A 16,251-nucleotide genomic window follows, 5' to 3' on the forward strand; every position below is an offset into this window, starting at 1 on the left:
TGTACAGGGTGGTGTCCCAAATTCGAGGGTGACCATTGGAATCTCGGAAACCGTAAGAGTTATAGGGTCGGTTAAATGGAGACAAAGTTGCGCAATTTAGAGCTTAACAAAATGACATTTAAAAAATTGTAAAATTCCGGATACTTCTGGAGTTATCCGAAGAAAATCAAAAATTGTCATTTTTACCTTCTACCAACTTTATTTAAACAGACATTGGAGAACTAAAAACAGTTTTTCATTGCCACTTTTTATGTCCTACAACATGACGCAAAAAAAAATTAATCCGACGTTTCGTTTTTTTTCGATCATCATCAACTTTATTTTTTCTTATGAGCGCCATATTGGATTTTTTTATTTTTAAAAAGTATTTTCAAATGCCTTTAAAATGAATACTCTCTATTTGATATTGTTTTTTAAAGCCAATTTAATGAAAATGTATCAATGGAATACAGGGTATTTCATAACTTTGGTTCATATATAAAACAGAGTTGATAATTTCCCAGATAAACTTGTTAACAAATCCCATTGATATAATTCCATTGAGTTCTTGGGAAGTACTACAAGGAGTAATCGGACATTCAAGTGCGATACCTCATTTTTTATTTTTTTTCGTCATGTTGTAGAGCATAAAAAGTGGCAATGAAAAACTGTTTTTAGTTTTCTGATATCTCTTTAAATAATTTTGACATTGATTTTGACAAATTTCGTTTTTTTTTTGAATAACTCCGGAAGTACCCGGAATTTTAAAATTTTTTAAACGTCATTTTATTAAGCCCCAAATTGCGCAACTTTGCCTTTATTTAACTGACTCCGTAACTCTTACGGTTTCCGAGATCTCAATGGTCAGCCTCGAATTTAGGACACCCTGTACAGGTCTCAAGAAGACCATTTATGAAAGCCAGTTGTCTGCAAGTTGTCAGCAACCTAAAATGATGTGGTCTATCGACTCGCCCACTGTATTACATTTTCTGCATCCATCTTTGACTTCAAGTTGAAGGCAGTGTTTCTCGTGATTTTATGATTTCGTGTTCGAGTAGTAACCCTTGTTCTCTGGAAAGTGGTAACCAGCTCTACGCCATGAAAACGATTTGTCAACGTTATTCGACTGTAGACTTTTTGGGCACTTACCATGTAGAGCTTTATCCATGCAGTTCTTATTAGGCTGAGTTTATGTTAAATGTAAGATATCTGCATTGCAGACTTAGAGGTCTGGATAGGAGTCTTCATGGGCTGCCAATCGTTGAATTCTAAGAGTCGATGTGTCAAACTTTCGTCTTGGATTCTAAATAACTTGTAGATATTCACCGTTTCTTGACAAATTACATGAGGGAGATAAAGTCTTTTCGTTAATGCATTTGTGTGTAGATATTGAAACTTGGTCAGCATTCAACGTGCCATTCCGTCTAGCTCATTTAGATTAGTATTGAAGTATTTTAAAATCCAGAAAGTGTAGTTCAGGGTAGGTATATCAAGTGCCTAGGGGGCCGATTTGATTTCTACCGAAAAGTTTGGCATTTAAAATTTTAACTACTTTTTTCTTACATTTTTCGGAAAAAATTTCTCTTAAATTGCACGTGGTCAATACGTTGGTCTTGCGGCATTCCCAAACATTTATAGGTACCTTCTGGCTGAGATTTTTAATGTCCTGAAATTGGTCTATTTGGTTCTCCACTGCGCCTTTCTTAATGTTTACAATAGCACGCTTAACAAGTCCAAATGACATGCATATGTGACTGCTGAATATTTAGCGGTGTTAGTTAAAAAGCATAGTCCGCTCGGACCCTCCGTTAAGTTTAAAATCATTAACCTACAACTTGGGATAACTTGTAATTGTTACTTTATTAAGCCTGTATCCACTATTTGTATTCTTAAGGATTGTCGATAGAGGCCTCAATGCTAGGCAGAAAAATTGCGGTAACAAAAAATCTCCTTGGAAGATTCCGAAAATTATTACTTTGTCCGCGTTACTGTTATTGAGAAGAATGTTGCTTCTTAAAGTGCCTAGAAGGTAATGTAGCACCTCTCTTACTTTGGGCCTCTTGGATAGATTTCCAGTATTTTCAGTAGCCAGTTACAAATAACAGAATCAAAGGCCTTGCGAGAATCAAAGTAGCATACATTGAGATTTCTCTTTGCTCTGCACTTTTATCTCTCACTGCATCAAAGAGGGTTGGGGCTTGTACGCAGCTAACCTTTGGATAAAATATATTTGTTCTTAGAATATTGTTGGAAGTACACTGCTTATATAATATGTTGTTGAGAAGGAACTGAAAAAGTTTGTATACAATTGATAGGCATATAGTTGCTTGGGATCTTAGGATCATAATTCTTGAGCAGCATATAGATGTTCTCCTTAAAAAAAAAATTAGGAAACCTTGTAAAAGCATCTAGAGCTTCTGTAAAACAATGAGCCAAACTTGAAAAGCATATTGGAAGATATCTCGAGCCGAAAATGTATAAGCGATTTCTGATGGTCTGAGAAACTTCCTATGCTGCAAACTCATTCACAAGCATTTCTCAAATATGCAATACTCATTGTTGGATATTTGTTATATATTCTTACATCATACTTCATCTTATAGTAAGCTTCGTTTGACTATATAGAGCTCCAGTAGTCTTAGAAATTAGTAAGATTGGGTGTCGCTTATAAAATTGTTTTTCGAAGTTTCTAAAACATGTCTTTCAGTTCTGTGTGAAATCTCTGTTTTCTTTAGCTTCGACTTCCTAAAACTTGTGGTGGTGTTATGATTCATTCAAGTTTATTCCTGCTGGCTATGCTATAGCTGTTGTTTTTCTCTCTTCTTTTGACTGGTTATTTTTTTGCTTCTGCATGATATTTTTTACTCATTGGAAGAATGTTTTTTTTATCCGTTGAGTTCAATGATGGTGACAATAGAACAATAAATCGACAGACGGATTCCTTTGAGTTCGGAGCCTATTTAGATAAAATGCAAAGATTTCGTTTATCCTTCTTATGTTTTGTTTGGATATTATTTTCGTCTTTTAGGAATTGAATAAACTTTTTCCAGGCTTTAAGAGAAGACTTTATGTCTTTGAGAAATTAGGAACATCTTTTTTGCATCTTCCAGTTTTCTACAGTAACAAGTGACTACAGTAGTAAGTGATTTTGTAATAGTGCATTTAAAGTAATTTTTGAGTTAAAAAAATGTATGCCTGGAAGAATATTTTTTAAACCATCTTCTAGATAGTAAAAGCAATTTTGAGTTTCAGGGTAATTATGGAAACTTCTAGAAGCAATTTTTTCTTTTACTTCATACATTGGGCATCATTTTTATATCTTCTAGAAATTGAAAATTATTTGTCATAATTATCTTGAAATGCATTTGCAGTAATTTTTAATTCTATTCCAGGCACGTGATATCATTTTATTATTTTTTTAAGAAATTGGAAATAATCTTTTGCGTAATTCTATTTTTCATTTATTAGTAATAATAGTGATTTTAACTCTAAAAGAATTTGTATAAAAAAATCTTTTTTATTCTTTGTGAACGATTTTATTAATAAAATCTTCTGAATTTTTAAAAAACATTACATACATACAAAACATTTAAAAAACATTACAAGCATACTCAAACACTGCAAATACTACAATGCTAGTTATATAACTTATTTTAATTTGTTAAAATAGGGTTAAGCAACGGCATTCCCTGGCACTTACTTGGCTGGGAACTTTTTCGATCTTTCTATACATCATTATTTCGTTTCATAATTATGTTCTGGATTATATGGAAATAGTACTTTTCTTAAAATTGTATTAGTTATTCTTGTTCTTAGTAATTTATTTAAAATTTTGTTTTTATAATTTTATTTTATTTAGCTCTCTTTTATATTCAGTTATTCCTTAGGTAAATATAGATAAATAGAAACATATGAAATGAAAAATGTATTTTTAATATTGAGCCAGTTTGAGCAGAGTATATGCCAAAAATATGGATAAATAAACTAAAAATTAAATTGGCAACAAAATCTAGCCTGAAAATAACGAAAACCTTTCACTGATTCAAATGGTAATCTGGGATTACTTCTCTCACTTAAGTTGATCCTTACTCACGACTGGGCGGTTTATTAAAACATCCCAAAAGTTTGATAAAGGCCAACTTGAACCTTAACCCCCCATAGGCCATTAATCATTAAAAAGGCCATTAATAAAATCACGTCGGATCCCCTATTGATTTTCATATAAAGGCCAGAAAAATATCAACATGTGTCAAACTCTATATTTTTTTTTATTAACTTATGAGTAATATCAACTGTTCTAGTTTCATAATAATCAAAATATTAACATTAACAAAACAATTACCGGGGCAGAGAGAATGCAAATACGGCGGTAATGTTATCTGTCAAAGGCGTATAATAAACTGTGGTTGTTAATTGTTGTATTTATTTGCATACCGGTCGCCGAACAAGTTTTTTGCATTTAAATTTTCAATTTGTCTAATGCCGATAACGGATTGAGTATATAGTGAGAATTTGGAAAAAAAATCACTTTTTCCATGTAAAGATTTATCTCGGTGATTAACAATAAATTAGCATGTGAGTAATGGAAATTAAACTTTTTGTACTTGTCTTTAATATTGATAATTTTGGGATTTAAATATGATGTGCAAAATATTGTGTCGACTGTCGACTTACTTGATGGGTGTTTAGGTTTTAAAAACAATTTTATTTCTACACAGTATTAACAGTGTCCATACAGGTGTCAAAATAAAAAAGACAAACGACATTAAAACAAAAACGTGGATATTTAATCGTCGCTTTTAAACGTTGTCGCGTACATATAAATTTGAAATATTGGCACTCGACCAACATAATCAAACTGAAGAGATGTTGCGTATGTCTCATTACGCTTGACTAAAACGGCAAAAAAACTAAAAACGAGGCTTAATAAAGATTTTAGTCACAGGCGAGTTGTAAATATTAGTTGTCTAAATGAGCCATACACCTGCTTCTAAGAATGTATCCAGGACATTGTGTTGTAGGATATTTACAGCGATAAGTTCTATAAGGGAAAAAAAGAGAGAAGAAATAAAAACTTTACAATAATTTTTGTGTAATGATAGATTAAAAAACTTTATCTATTTTAATATAATTCATAGAAATAGTGATTAGATAGAACTAGAAACCAAAAAGGTCAAAATCACAAACCAATTTATCAGGTTGATTACACGGGTTTCGCTCAATTAAAGAACATCATCGGATGTAGATAAGACTCGTTTCAACTAGAGCCAATATTTTATTTTTGTTACATTGGTTTCGATATTTTTGTAAATCCGATGATGCTCTTAAGTTAAGGGAAGTGCAAGTAATCAATATAATTTATTGAATGTGATTTCGGCTTTGAGCATTTTTGTTTGTCAATATTATAAATAGACATATGTATTAGTTTCTTGGGAGCATATACCTCAAGATAGCTTTGACAATAATCCAGATTTTAGGTGCATAAAAGGGTTTTTGTGGATACTGAAAATAAAATTATATGTCACTAGTAATTCTTCATATTATAAAACTTTTCATTATTTTCCTTTAATCAAATTTTCTTTTATTTATTTTGGATTGTTATGATTTACTGTTATAACAATCCAAACTTATGACTGTTATGATGTAAATATATGAAATGCACTACTTATCATTTTCTCTTATTTCATGAATATTAACGGCCCCGGATTCTTCAAACCCTTCCATCACCCACTTAATTTAAATACAGACTAAGATTTTATTTGACAAAACAGTAAAATTTCCTATATCACCTGCGTGGAAGTAGTTTCTCATCTATTACAACCAATTGAGATTATTTCTCATTTATTCCAGGCAGTTAAATCCATTTTTCATTACATTTAGATAGTTGAGCTCATTTCTCGTTTTTTCCAAGCAGTGAAAAATTTGATTTCTCAACTACCAGGAAGTAATTTCTCATTTATTCCAATCATTTGAATTCATTTCTCAATTTTCAACCGGCAATTGAATCAATTTTTCCAACAAAGATATTTCAGTGTGCCATGCTCAAGAAAGATCTAATAAGGCTCGTATTAATCTAACGGCAATATACAGGTATGGTCAATTGCGGTCCTGAGTGTGAAAATCAATGTATTCACTAGTAATAACAAGTGACAAGTGCAAAGGAGAACAATAGCGTTTCTCCTGTTCCCTTTTTTTAATTAGAATTCGACCCAAATTGAACCAGAAAAGAGATGACTGGCATTGCATATTAACGCGGCAAGAAAGAAATTGGGTAGTCGTGTATATATTGCAACAATTCACATTATAAGATGTGAGAAACTTTTTTATTTTATAATTATATTATATTAAATACATAAGTTTTTATTGCTCTTAATATTTTTCCTTTGGTTTACCCCATTGTCCAACAGGCCAACCCTTGAGGGTGAAAGGGTCTTAAGCCCATAATTCTTTGAAAATTGATTCGACGCAATTTAGTTTTCCTTAAATGGATTTTTTTATTATAGATATTCTGTGACTGATCTAAAAAGTCAGTTGGTTTGCCAGGGGCGTTTAATTACGTGGAAGAAAAACAATATTTTCATCATATACATGAAGAAATCCATATGATTTCTATGTCTTGGTCTCTACATTTTTGGTGTAATTGACTAGAAACTTCTCTAGTTCTACTTGAACTATTTTCCTTTTAATGTCTTTATTATTTTTCTAAAAAATTTGAAAAAATCTTTCAGATAGTTGAATTTGCTAGGGCAGTTCAACTGCCTGGAAGAAAAATAATAGTTGCATCATCTACATGAGAAAATCCGTATAATTTCTATGAAATTCCTGCCAATTTTTCATTAAAATTGAATTTGTCTTTCAGGCAGTTGGGTAGAATTGAATGGATACTTATCCAGCAGAAATTTAAGTTATTAACTGCCTCTAAGGTCTTCATTATTTTTTCCTAAAGATTAAAAAGTATCTTCCAGGCACATGGGTTTGCCAAGGGTGATCAACTGTGTGGATGAAAAGCAATATTTGCATCATCTTCATGAAAAAAATCCATAGAGTTTCTATGAAATTCCTGCCTATTCATCACAAAAATTCAATTTGTTTTTCAGACAGTTGCATTTAAGTCTTTAACTGCCTTTAAGATCTTCATTACTTTTGCAAAAACTGAAAAATATCTACAAGGCAATTGGGTTTGACAAAAGTGATCAACTGCCCAGAAGAACAGCAATATTTGCATCATCTACATAAAGAAATCTATACGATTTATATTATATTTATGATCATTTTATAATTCATGCCAACTTTTCCCAAAAATTAAATTTCTTTGTAAAAGAGTAAGATTAATACTAGGCAGTCCTATGACTTCTGTCTTAAGAAATACGCTTTTCATTAATTTTCTCTTGCATATTAATGCATTAAGAAAGAAATTGGGCAGTCGTGTATATATTACAACAAATCATTATTTTAGATTGATATTAGCTAGTTCTATGACTTCGATCTTGAGAAATATGATTTTTATGAAAACCGTAAATATTTGATCACAGATCCTTAAAGTTGTTGAACTAGGTGAATCTTAAATCAATTTTAATTTTAAAATTTTTATGAAAAAAGCTGATTGTAAAGTCGAGCTTCATGATCACAGATTTACGCTGAAAGGAATTATATGTTAAATTGATTTTCATGTGTATCAGTCTTTAACTCATTAAATAGCGCAATTGAATAATTGTTTAATATGTTATTGCTCATATTTTTTTGGTGCATTCACCCCCCAAAGGTGTTAAGTCCACAGATCATTGGAAAATAATTTTATACAATTTATCTGTAAAAAATTGCAACATTGAAAATAATATTTTTTTTATAGTTCATATCCCTAATATACTAGTGAAAACTTATCAATAACTTAGCATGATATTTTTTTTACCTGATTCATCTCAGGTTTGTAAGGATTAATTCAGAATGTAAAATTCATCCAAAATTGTTACAATTGTCCAACTATTACAAAAAATTACGGATACTTACACATTTCCCTTCCAAGCACCCACGTCTCAGGTCTAGTGTTGACCTCAACCAAAACCGTCGGCGTACATACCAGCAACACCATCAAATCAGCAACGCTCAAATTCACCAGAAAAATATTCGTGCTGTTACGCATGTCTTTCGTTTTAAATATCACTATTGGCACCATCACGTTCCCGATTACTCCCAGACACATTATCAATATGCAAAACACCTATAAGCAACATATAAATTAATAAAAAATTATTACTTGGAATGTCATCATATTTACCATAGAAGTTGTCCTAATATATCCAGGAAAAACCAGATTAAAATCGGCGCTTCCATTGTAGCTGCCGTTGGTATTATTGTAGCTGCCCGCGCTGAGATTGCTGAGAATATCCGGTGTGACGCTCGTATACGAGTTGTAATTAGTCGTCGTAGTTGCGTTTACATCCGTTACGATGGCGCTGACGTTCAAGGTCAAGGACGTGGTCAGCGCCTGGACGTGCGCAATCATGTCATCGTTATGGGGCTTGCGCAGTCTGTTTTACGGAAGGCAGAGATTCTTGGTAAAAAATCTGGAAGGAAATAGTTATTGTTATCTTTGTTGTCTCTTTTTTTTTTAAGTCGAGGAGTAGATCTTCTATGACTCTTATATGAGGGCTGTGGCTGTGTTCCCTAAAACAATTTCAGTCGTATTTACGTAAGAAGAAAGTTTAGGAAATTTATTTGAGAAATTCGTGAGTATGCTGAGCGTAATGCATGCAGAAAGATCTGGTGCTTTTAAAAGTGACAGACAGCATTTGTACTTTTGGACTACTACAAAACCTTTGACTAAATAAATCATGCTCTTGACTCTTTTTGGTTATCTTGGTTTTGGAGCCAATGCTACTCAGTTTATTAATAGTTATCAGTTAGGTAGGTCACGATCAGTTAAGCCTACTGATGTGGTTTCGGAGGGCTTGAACACTAAACTTAAACAAGTCTCCGTTCACTATTATGCCGATACCACCCAGGACTATATAACTTTTCATCCAGAAAATATTTTAGAAGCCAATGTCTAACCTAAAAGTGATCTAAATATCCTAAAGAATATTTCTATTACTCATTATCTGGAACTTAATCCTAAAACATGTCAAGTACTTCTTTTTAAGAGTGTACAATGTAGTACCGAAAAGTAATCATGAATTCATGTGTATTAGTTTAGAATCGAAATACGCTCCGCAACTTCAAGAAATCAGGGGCTGATACTTAATGTAGTCCCAAGATTTTAAAAATGCAGGACTTAATCAAGAATGAATTGAACTTATTCTACATGTTGCTTAATCGTCAATCAGTAGGATCTTAAGACGGTACAGGGATACTCTAGCATTTACCAGACGTCCAGGTCAAAGCCGTTCAAGAGGAACAACAGCGGCACAGGATCAATTTTTGTACTTGCAAAATTTGAGAAATCCTGCAGTAATTACTAGAGACAAAATCAGCTGACACGAGCTCATCAGATAAGGATTAGTGATCAAACAGTTAGAAACAGTCTAAGACCAAGTAGAGCAACAACTGGTCCACGGCTTACCGGCTAACACCGTGCTGCCAGATTAGCATTTATCAGAGAGCACATTAACTGGACCGCTAATGACCGTTTGGTATCTGGACTGTAATGGCTTTACTATTCTAGAACAAGTCAAAATTTACTCTCGACAAATGATCGACCAGTTTTCGCATAAGAAACCAATATTCGTCAGTTAGATGCTTTTGGTGGACTCAAAAATGCTCGATTACATACAGCCCGCATAGTAATGATTTTTTTGCAGGATACGGATTTTAATCTAATCGATTGGCCAGCTAAGGTCACTAGACCTGAATCCAAGAGAAAACATATGAGTTGCACTCGGAAGGACTGTAAGAAGCAGCTAAACTCACCAGAAACCCTGGAACAGCTGCCTAAAACTTAGTCAACATTTATCTGATTCAGTTGTTGATATCCTTTAGTCAGTTAAGCTTTCATACTGGTTATAGTACAACTACTGCCTTACTGGATGTAATAGATGATTTACTTAGAGCTACTGATGAAGACAATACCAGCTCCTCATTACTCATCGACTATAGTGAAGCATTTGACTTTTACACCATGACAATCTGCTAGAGACACGTCCAAAGGGAGTATCTTAGGTCCTTTGTTATTTTTAGTATATACTTCTGATTTACCTACTAATATCAAAAAATGTAAGTCGTATCAGTTAGTACGCGGATGACAGGCAAATTTACTATTCGTTCCTTAAAATATTAATTCACTGTATCTCGGAAACGAGGAATTCCTCGATGTATAATTATAAAGAAAATTAATGCTTATTCTGAACACAGAATTCACTGTTAAAGTTTGGACACTGCAATTCGGGACACCTTTTATATTAACTATCTTATCTCGCTTTAATATGTTTGAAAATTGCAAATATTTACTTAAACTAGACTACTTAATTAGGGTCTAAAGCATCAAGAAATCCTAAAAACAGAGAGGATATATACTAAATATCGCGACAAAAATACTTTTTTATAATTTTTTTTAATGTCAGGCCGTATCTATATTTAAATTAAAAAAAAAATTCACCCGAAGCGAAAATCCTTAATAACAAATCACCGAGCCGTCATGTTTTTCCATGTTAACGTGTTAATCACTTCGCGAAACAGACTAAAAATTTGGCAAACTTGCATTTTTCTAGGTTATGGTGACACCGGTGAATAATTCATTTCGGGAAAAAAATCGTCGGTTTAGTATTTAAATTTAGATTCTTTTCTAAATTTACAAATTATAATTTTTATTGAAAGAACACGTGACTGTTAATTAAATAGAAACAATTTATTAATCAGATAAAATTAATTAATTAATCATGTTTCGTTTGAACTTTATAGTTATATAAATGAACAGTGTTATGGGTTCAGCGACCATTGATTGTGTGAAATATTATTTTTTTGTAGGTACTGCAACACCGGTTAATTTGAAATTTGGCAACGATTTCTGCAGGTTTGTCTATCAAAAATCCTTTTATTTTTATATATTACAATATCCAAAATTAATAAATATACAGAGTGTTTTATTTGAAAGACCATTTGCCATTATAAACTAAAAACTCTAGATACTATATTAAAACCTGTCGATCTATTAATTAACTAAAATTAATTAAAAATAATTAACTAATAAAAAAGGTAACAATAATCTTAAAACTTCTCTCTTGGTATAATGACTCTCTTAAGAATTTTAATGGCAGATCCTTTAAAGCCAACATACGTACACCCCAGCAGCAGCGTAATCCCCGGTGTCTTAACGATGTCTGTACTCTAAAAAGAACTCGGGTTAAATGAGCTGCGGAACAGCTTCTGTTATGTGTAAGCAACTGTAAGGTTTTTTGTCAATTTGTGTAAATTCACTGTTAAGATGAATGTTTTATCGTATTTAAACTGATCATAAATAAAATACTTTTGTTTGTTTTTTGTATTATTTAATCATTTACATAGTTATTCTTATGATGAATATACACTGCCAGTCTCTAACTGGGAATAATAAATCAAAGATGTTCTTTTTTTTGGAAATATGCTTAAACATGTCGATTAGTATTTTAAATTGCCTTTATTTTAATGTAAAGAATTCTTGTCTTAAATGTGATGGGTGTCTCAAATAAGACGTCATCGATTATTTATTTAAAAGGCAACCCTATTCTTTATAATAATTGTTATTCAAGGGTTTAATAAATTAAACATGCGTGACAAATTTCAATTTTTTACTCCTTGATTTTTTAAAGATATTTAACATACATTATCTAATTTGAAAAATGAATAATCTTTATTTATTAAACATCCAAAATATTGTCCTTTTACTAAGACCCTAAACAGAACTGAAACTCGTTTTAAACATTTCTAATTACTTCGCCGAAAATTAGCCTACACTCCTGTCTTATTCGGTCTTTCAAATCCTAAATAATTGCCGGTTTGATCTTAATAACTTTGCTCTTCAAGTAACCTTATAAGAAAAAGTCCAAAGGTGTTATATCCGGAGGTCTGGGTGGCCATTCAAAGGATCCTTTTCTGCCAATCCCTCTACCTGAAAATACATTATCAGGTACTCACGGACAGGTCTCGTAAAATGAAGAAGCGTGCCGTCCTTTTGAAACTAAATGTTTCTATTGGGGAAGTCAGTTCCTATAGGGCAAGAGAATAAATAAACCTAAGTATCTTGCTCCATTATAATTTTCTTCAAAGAAAAGCGGTCCTATTACTCGATCACCTTCTTCCTCTTCAAGTTCCTTCTCCTCGTCAGAGGTTGGATATCATCAGGGCAATTCTTATTTTACTGACAGCTGCTCTAAATAGTTCGTTTTATGTTAGTCCAAACCAATTTCTTTAGTTTCTGAGCCAAGATGTTCTTCTTCTTCCCTGTCTTCCTTTCTTTTTTATTTTCCCCTGCATTATGTTTTGTAGTAACGCATATTTAGGTCCCCTTAAATTTTTTCGGAAAGTATTCAAGTTTTCTTCTTTTCAACGTGTTAGCTACTTCCTTCTTCTTTTAAATTCTTAGACGCAGTTTCATGTTCGTGACTTTATCTTTTCAGGATATTTCTAATATGCGACGATAGCACCACCTTTCAAAGGCATCAAGTTTATCCATATCGGCGTTTTTGAGAGTCCAAGCCTCAGCTCCATAAAGTATAGTCGAAAATACTTAGCATTTTAACATTCGTATTTTAAGTTTTAAATTGATATTCTTGCTACATAGAAATTTTTGTAATTTGATCAATTCTATCTCTATTCGGGATCTTATTTCAATTGACTTATTTAACTTTTCCGTTATCCAGCTACACAGATAAATCTTTACTCTCTCTATAGGTGTATTGTCTATGATAAGGTTACCTTGGATATTTTCTGGTTTGGTTTAACTTAAACTTTTAACATTTTGGTTTAACTTTTATTAACTTGTTCACCAACAACGACTATTTTGACGATTTACTTCACCATTCAACATAAACATTGAGTCATCATAAAATAGGATGTTTTCTATTTGTAGGACCTAGATAAAGTATGTTAGATCCTGGGGAATTATTATTTTATAAAAATGAAATTTTTCTGCTTTAAGAACTCTTTCAGTAAAGACTGGCTAATTTCGACTTCCTTACCTGTGTGCTTAGTGCATACATGGATATTTTCTCTGAGAGATTAAATAGATAACTTCTTCTTACTTGTTTTTATAACTTATGTATTTATCATCACAATGTCAATGGTTCATATGATAATTCCAAGCATTTATTAAAGAAAGACTATTAAATTGAATTAATTTTTCAGATTAGATAATATTTATTAAATATCTTTCAAGACACAAGGAGTAAAAAATTAAAATTCGGAAACTTATCAAACTCCTTAATAATAGTCCTCAAATAAATACTGTTGCCATTTGAAAAATTACTTCATGACTTCATATTTCACATTGAAACCCTGTATAAACATTTTTTACATTATAATAGGGGTAAATCAAAATAATAATCGATGTGTCCGAACAAATTTCCAAAAAAAGGACATCTTTGATTTAGTGAATTTATTCCAAGTTAGAGACTCGCAGCGTATTATAGCGTCAAAGTCGATATGATAATGATATTTTTTTTGTATATCAAATGCATTAAAGCATTCAAAATTATGAAAGCAAAAATATTTACTTCTAAATCATATCTAAATAAATAGGAGATAAACATATTGTTTTCTTTTAAATTCATCATCATCATCATCATCATCATCATTAACAACTAGCTGTTAAGTCTACTACTAGACAAAAGCCTCCCTTGTTTGCTTCCACATCTCCCCATCCTGAGCAATCTGCATCCAGTTAGTGTGGATACGTCTTAAGTCGTAATGCTATATGGTCAGAGTACAACCTCTAATTCTAAATGCATGTTGCCTTCGTCTCTATTCTGTTATTTGGTACTTTGTCTCCAGATAGCCCCAACATTGATTAGAGAAATAACCCCAACATTGATCTTCCCATTGGTTGGTGAGTAATTCTTATCTTATTCGCCGTTTGCTTCGTTAATGTAAGGTTTCCGCATAGACAGTACGCACTGACTAACTACCATTTTCTTCAAACATATCGGTGTACACATTTAAAAATATGTCTACGGCGTCCATTGGCGGTCCATGTTAGCCCCATGCATTTAGTAAGTTCGCATGTTTGTTTGTTGCAACTTAAACGTATTTCCTGACCCATGTGTTTATACTGGTAGTTAGTTGTTTCCTTAATTTTTTTTAGTTGAAATATATTCTGCTGCCAATTACTAGGTTTGTCATCACTTAAGTCTTAGAGGTGTTACTTTTTGTCCCATCTGTATGGAGGGCTGCCATACTAGATATGGGGAAGGAAAAAATTATCTATCGAATTTACAAGAAAAGATATACAGGGTGGTTAAACGACGTTTGGTGTGGCATTTATGGCGATCATATTATTGGACCAATTTTTATAAGGTAATCTTGATGGGGATATATATCTCAGGTTATTACAAGAAGCTATAGAATCGGCAATAACGAACATTATTGAAAATGACTATAACAATCAATACGTTAAGGGCGAGGTGATGTTTCAGCAGGATGGTGCGTCCTCTCATTACCCAATAGCTGTTCGTAATTATTTAAATGAAAACTATCCTGGGCGTTGGATTGAATGGAGAGGCTCTGTTGAATGGCCCGCGCGGTTGCCTGAACTTTCACCTCTAGATTTTTTTCTGTGGCATCACCTAAAGAGTAAAATCTATGCTACCCAACCAGCTTCAATAAAAGAATTGCGTGAAAGGATTAGTTGGATACCAACAGATAACTCCTGATATGCTACGAAATGTGCGACGTCGGCTTAAACAAAATCTACATTATTGCATGGAGGTTAACGGTGGCCATTTTCAGCATTTGTTGGACGAATGTTTATGTATGATTGTTTTAAATTAATGGTTTGCCAAAGTTTACGATTATTTTCCAAAAAACTGTATTAAATGTTAAAATAGTCAATAGTTTGAGAACCGCTGTAGTAAAATCGTTTAAAATAGGTATAGTCGTAAAGAGAATCGAAAAACCTTTCAAACAAAATATAACTCGACCTACTATTTCATTTAAAATTTTTGAGGTTACTTCGTCCCTGGCTAAGGGATGACAGATGGGGGTGGTTTAATTATACTTTGAAAATATTTCTTCCTGGTAATCTAATTGACGTGTCCGGACGTTTTCTTTTTAAAATCTTTATGAGCCCGACATGGCCGGCATTTCGTTTTCATTTAGCCACCCTGTATATATACCCCTGTATAGCTTCCTATAATATAAAACAGGATATAGTAAGTCTGAGTGAGGTGCGGCGAAAAGCAGAAAGACAATTAACATTACAGTCCGGACGCCTTTTTCACTTAAACGGTCCTAAGAACAGATTAGATAAAGGAATAGGATTTGTAATAACTAAAAACAGATATTGTAACAATTTTGTAAACGCCGAGAAACCAGCTGATTCTCTGCTATTCCGAAACGACATAAGTGGCATACCGCACGACGTCTCTAAGGTCAGCGAATCTTTCGGAATTATGGTGAGCCGAGTATATATGGAGCCGTGTCGCCGCCTAAAGTCAATTCTTAGTTCAACGATGTAAAGTTCGGTATATTGGCGCAAGATTTCAATCAGATATAAATAGTTGTAAATAAAACATTGAAAATAAAGAAGTGATCATGCTTAGTAGTGTAAGTATATAAATAAATTACACACGTTAACGAACGATAAAAAACTACAAACAATAAGCCCCAGAGTCATCTACCTGATTTTAAAATTAAACTGCAGATACGAGCTCGACGTTATATACCTTAAATTAAACGCTGCTACATTAAGCTGGGAAGAAGAAGAACTCTATGAATTTTATGATAATGTGGACATCGCACTTCGAGAGCATAATGTGACTAATAACATTGTGACCTGATTTATTTATTGGTTGCAGATCAGGTGTCACGTCAAGTGTATAAAAGGTCTGCCAAAATACATATCTGATTAATACTAAGATAATTATAAATTAAATCATTGCTTCTAATTAATTTCAATCCATCAAATCCTGTAAGTTACTTTCAATTCTAATATTTTAGCTAATTATAGGAGGAAATAAAATGCTATAAATATAACTAATAAATAGGTATACCAAAGAAAATTAAAATGAAACTGTAGTAATTATATGTCTCTCTTCTCATTTGTTAATATGGAGTAAAATAATAGAGATTAGCCAATAAAATAGTCCC

General features: G+C 32.5%; 1 protein-coding gene across 2 annotated transcripts in view; it reads right to left on the reverse strand.

The window, feature by feature from the left end:
• LOC126733857 (thyrotropin-releasing hormone receptor) overlaps positions 1-16,251 on the reverse strand; it is a 118,056-nt gene that overhangs the window by 96,812 nt on the left and 4,993 nt on the right. For both annotated transcript variants that reach the window (XM_050437278.1, XM_050437277.1), the window contains exons 2-3: positions 8,255-8,543; positions 7,987-8,197 (exon numbers count right to left, since the gene is read on the reverse strand). In XM_050437278.1, the coding sequence (XP_050293235.1) occupies positions 7,987-8,197; positions 8,255-8,482 (439 nt within the window). In that variant the 5' untranslated portion in view covers positions 8,483-8,543. The remainder of the gene's footprint in view (positions 1-7,986; positions 8,198-8,254; positions 8,544-16,251) is intronic.

The sequence above is a fragment of the Anthonomus grandis genome, chromosome 3, assembly GCF_022605725.1.
Source record: "Anthonomus grandis grandis chromosome 3, icAntGran1.3, whole genome shotgun sequence".
NCBI classification, from domain to species: domain Eukaryota; kingdom Metazoa; phylum Arthropoda; class Insecta; order Coleoptera; family Curculionidae; genus Anthonomus; species Anthonomus grandis.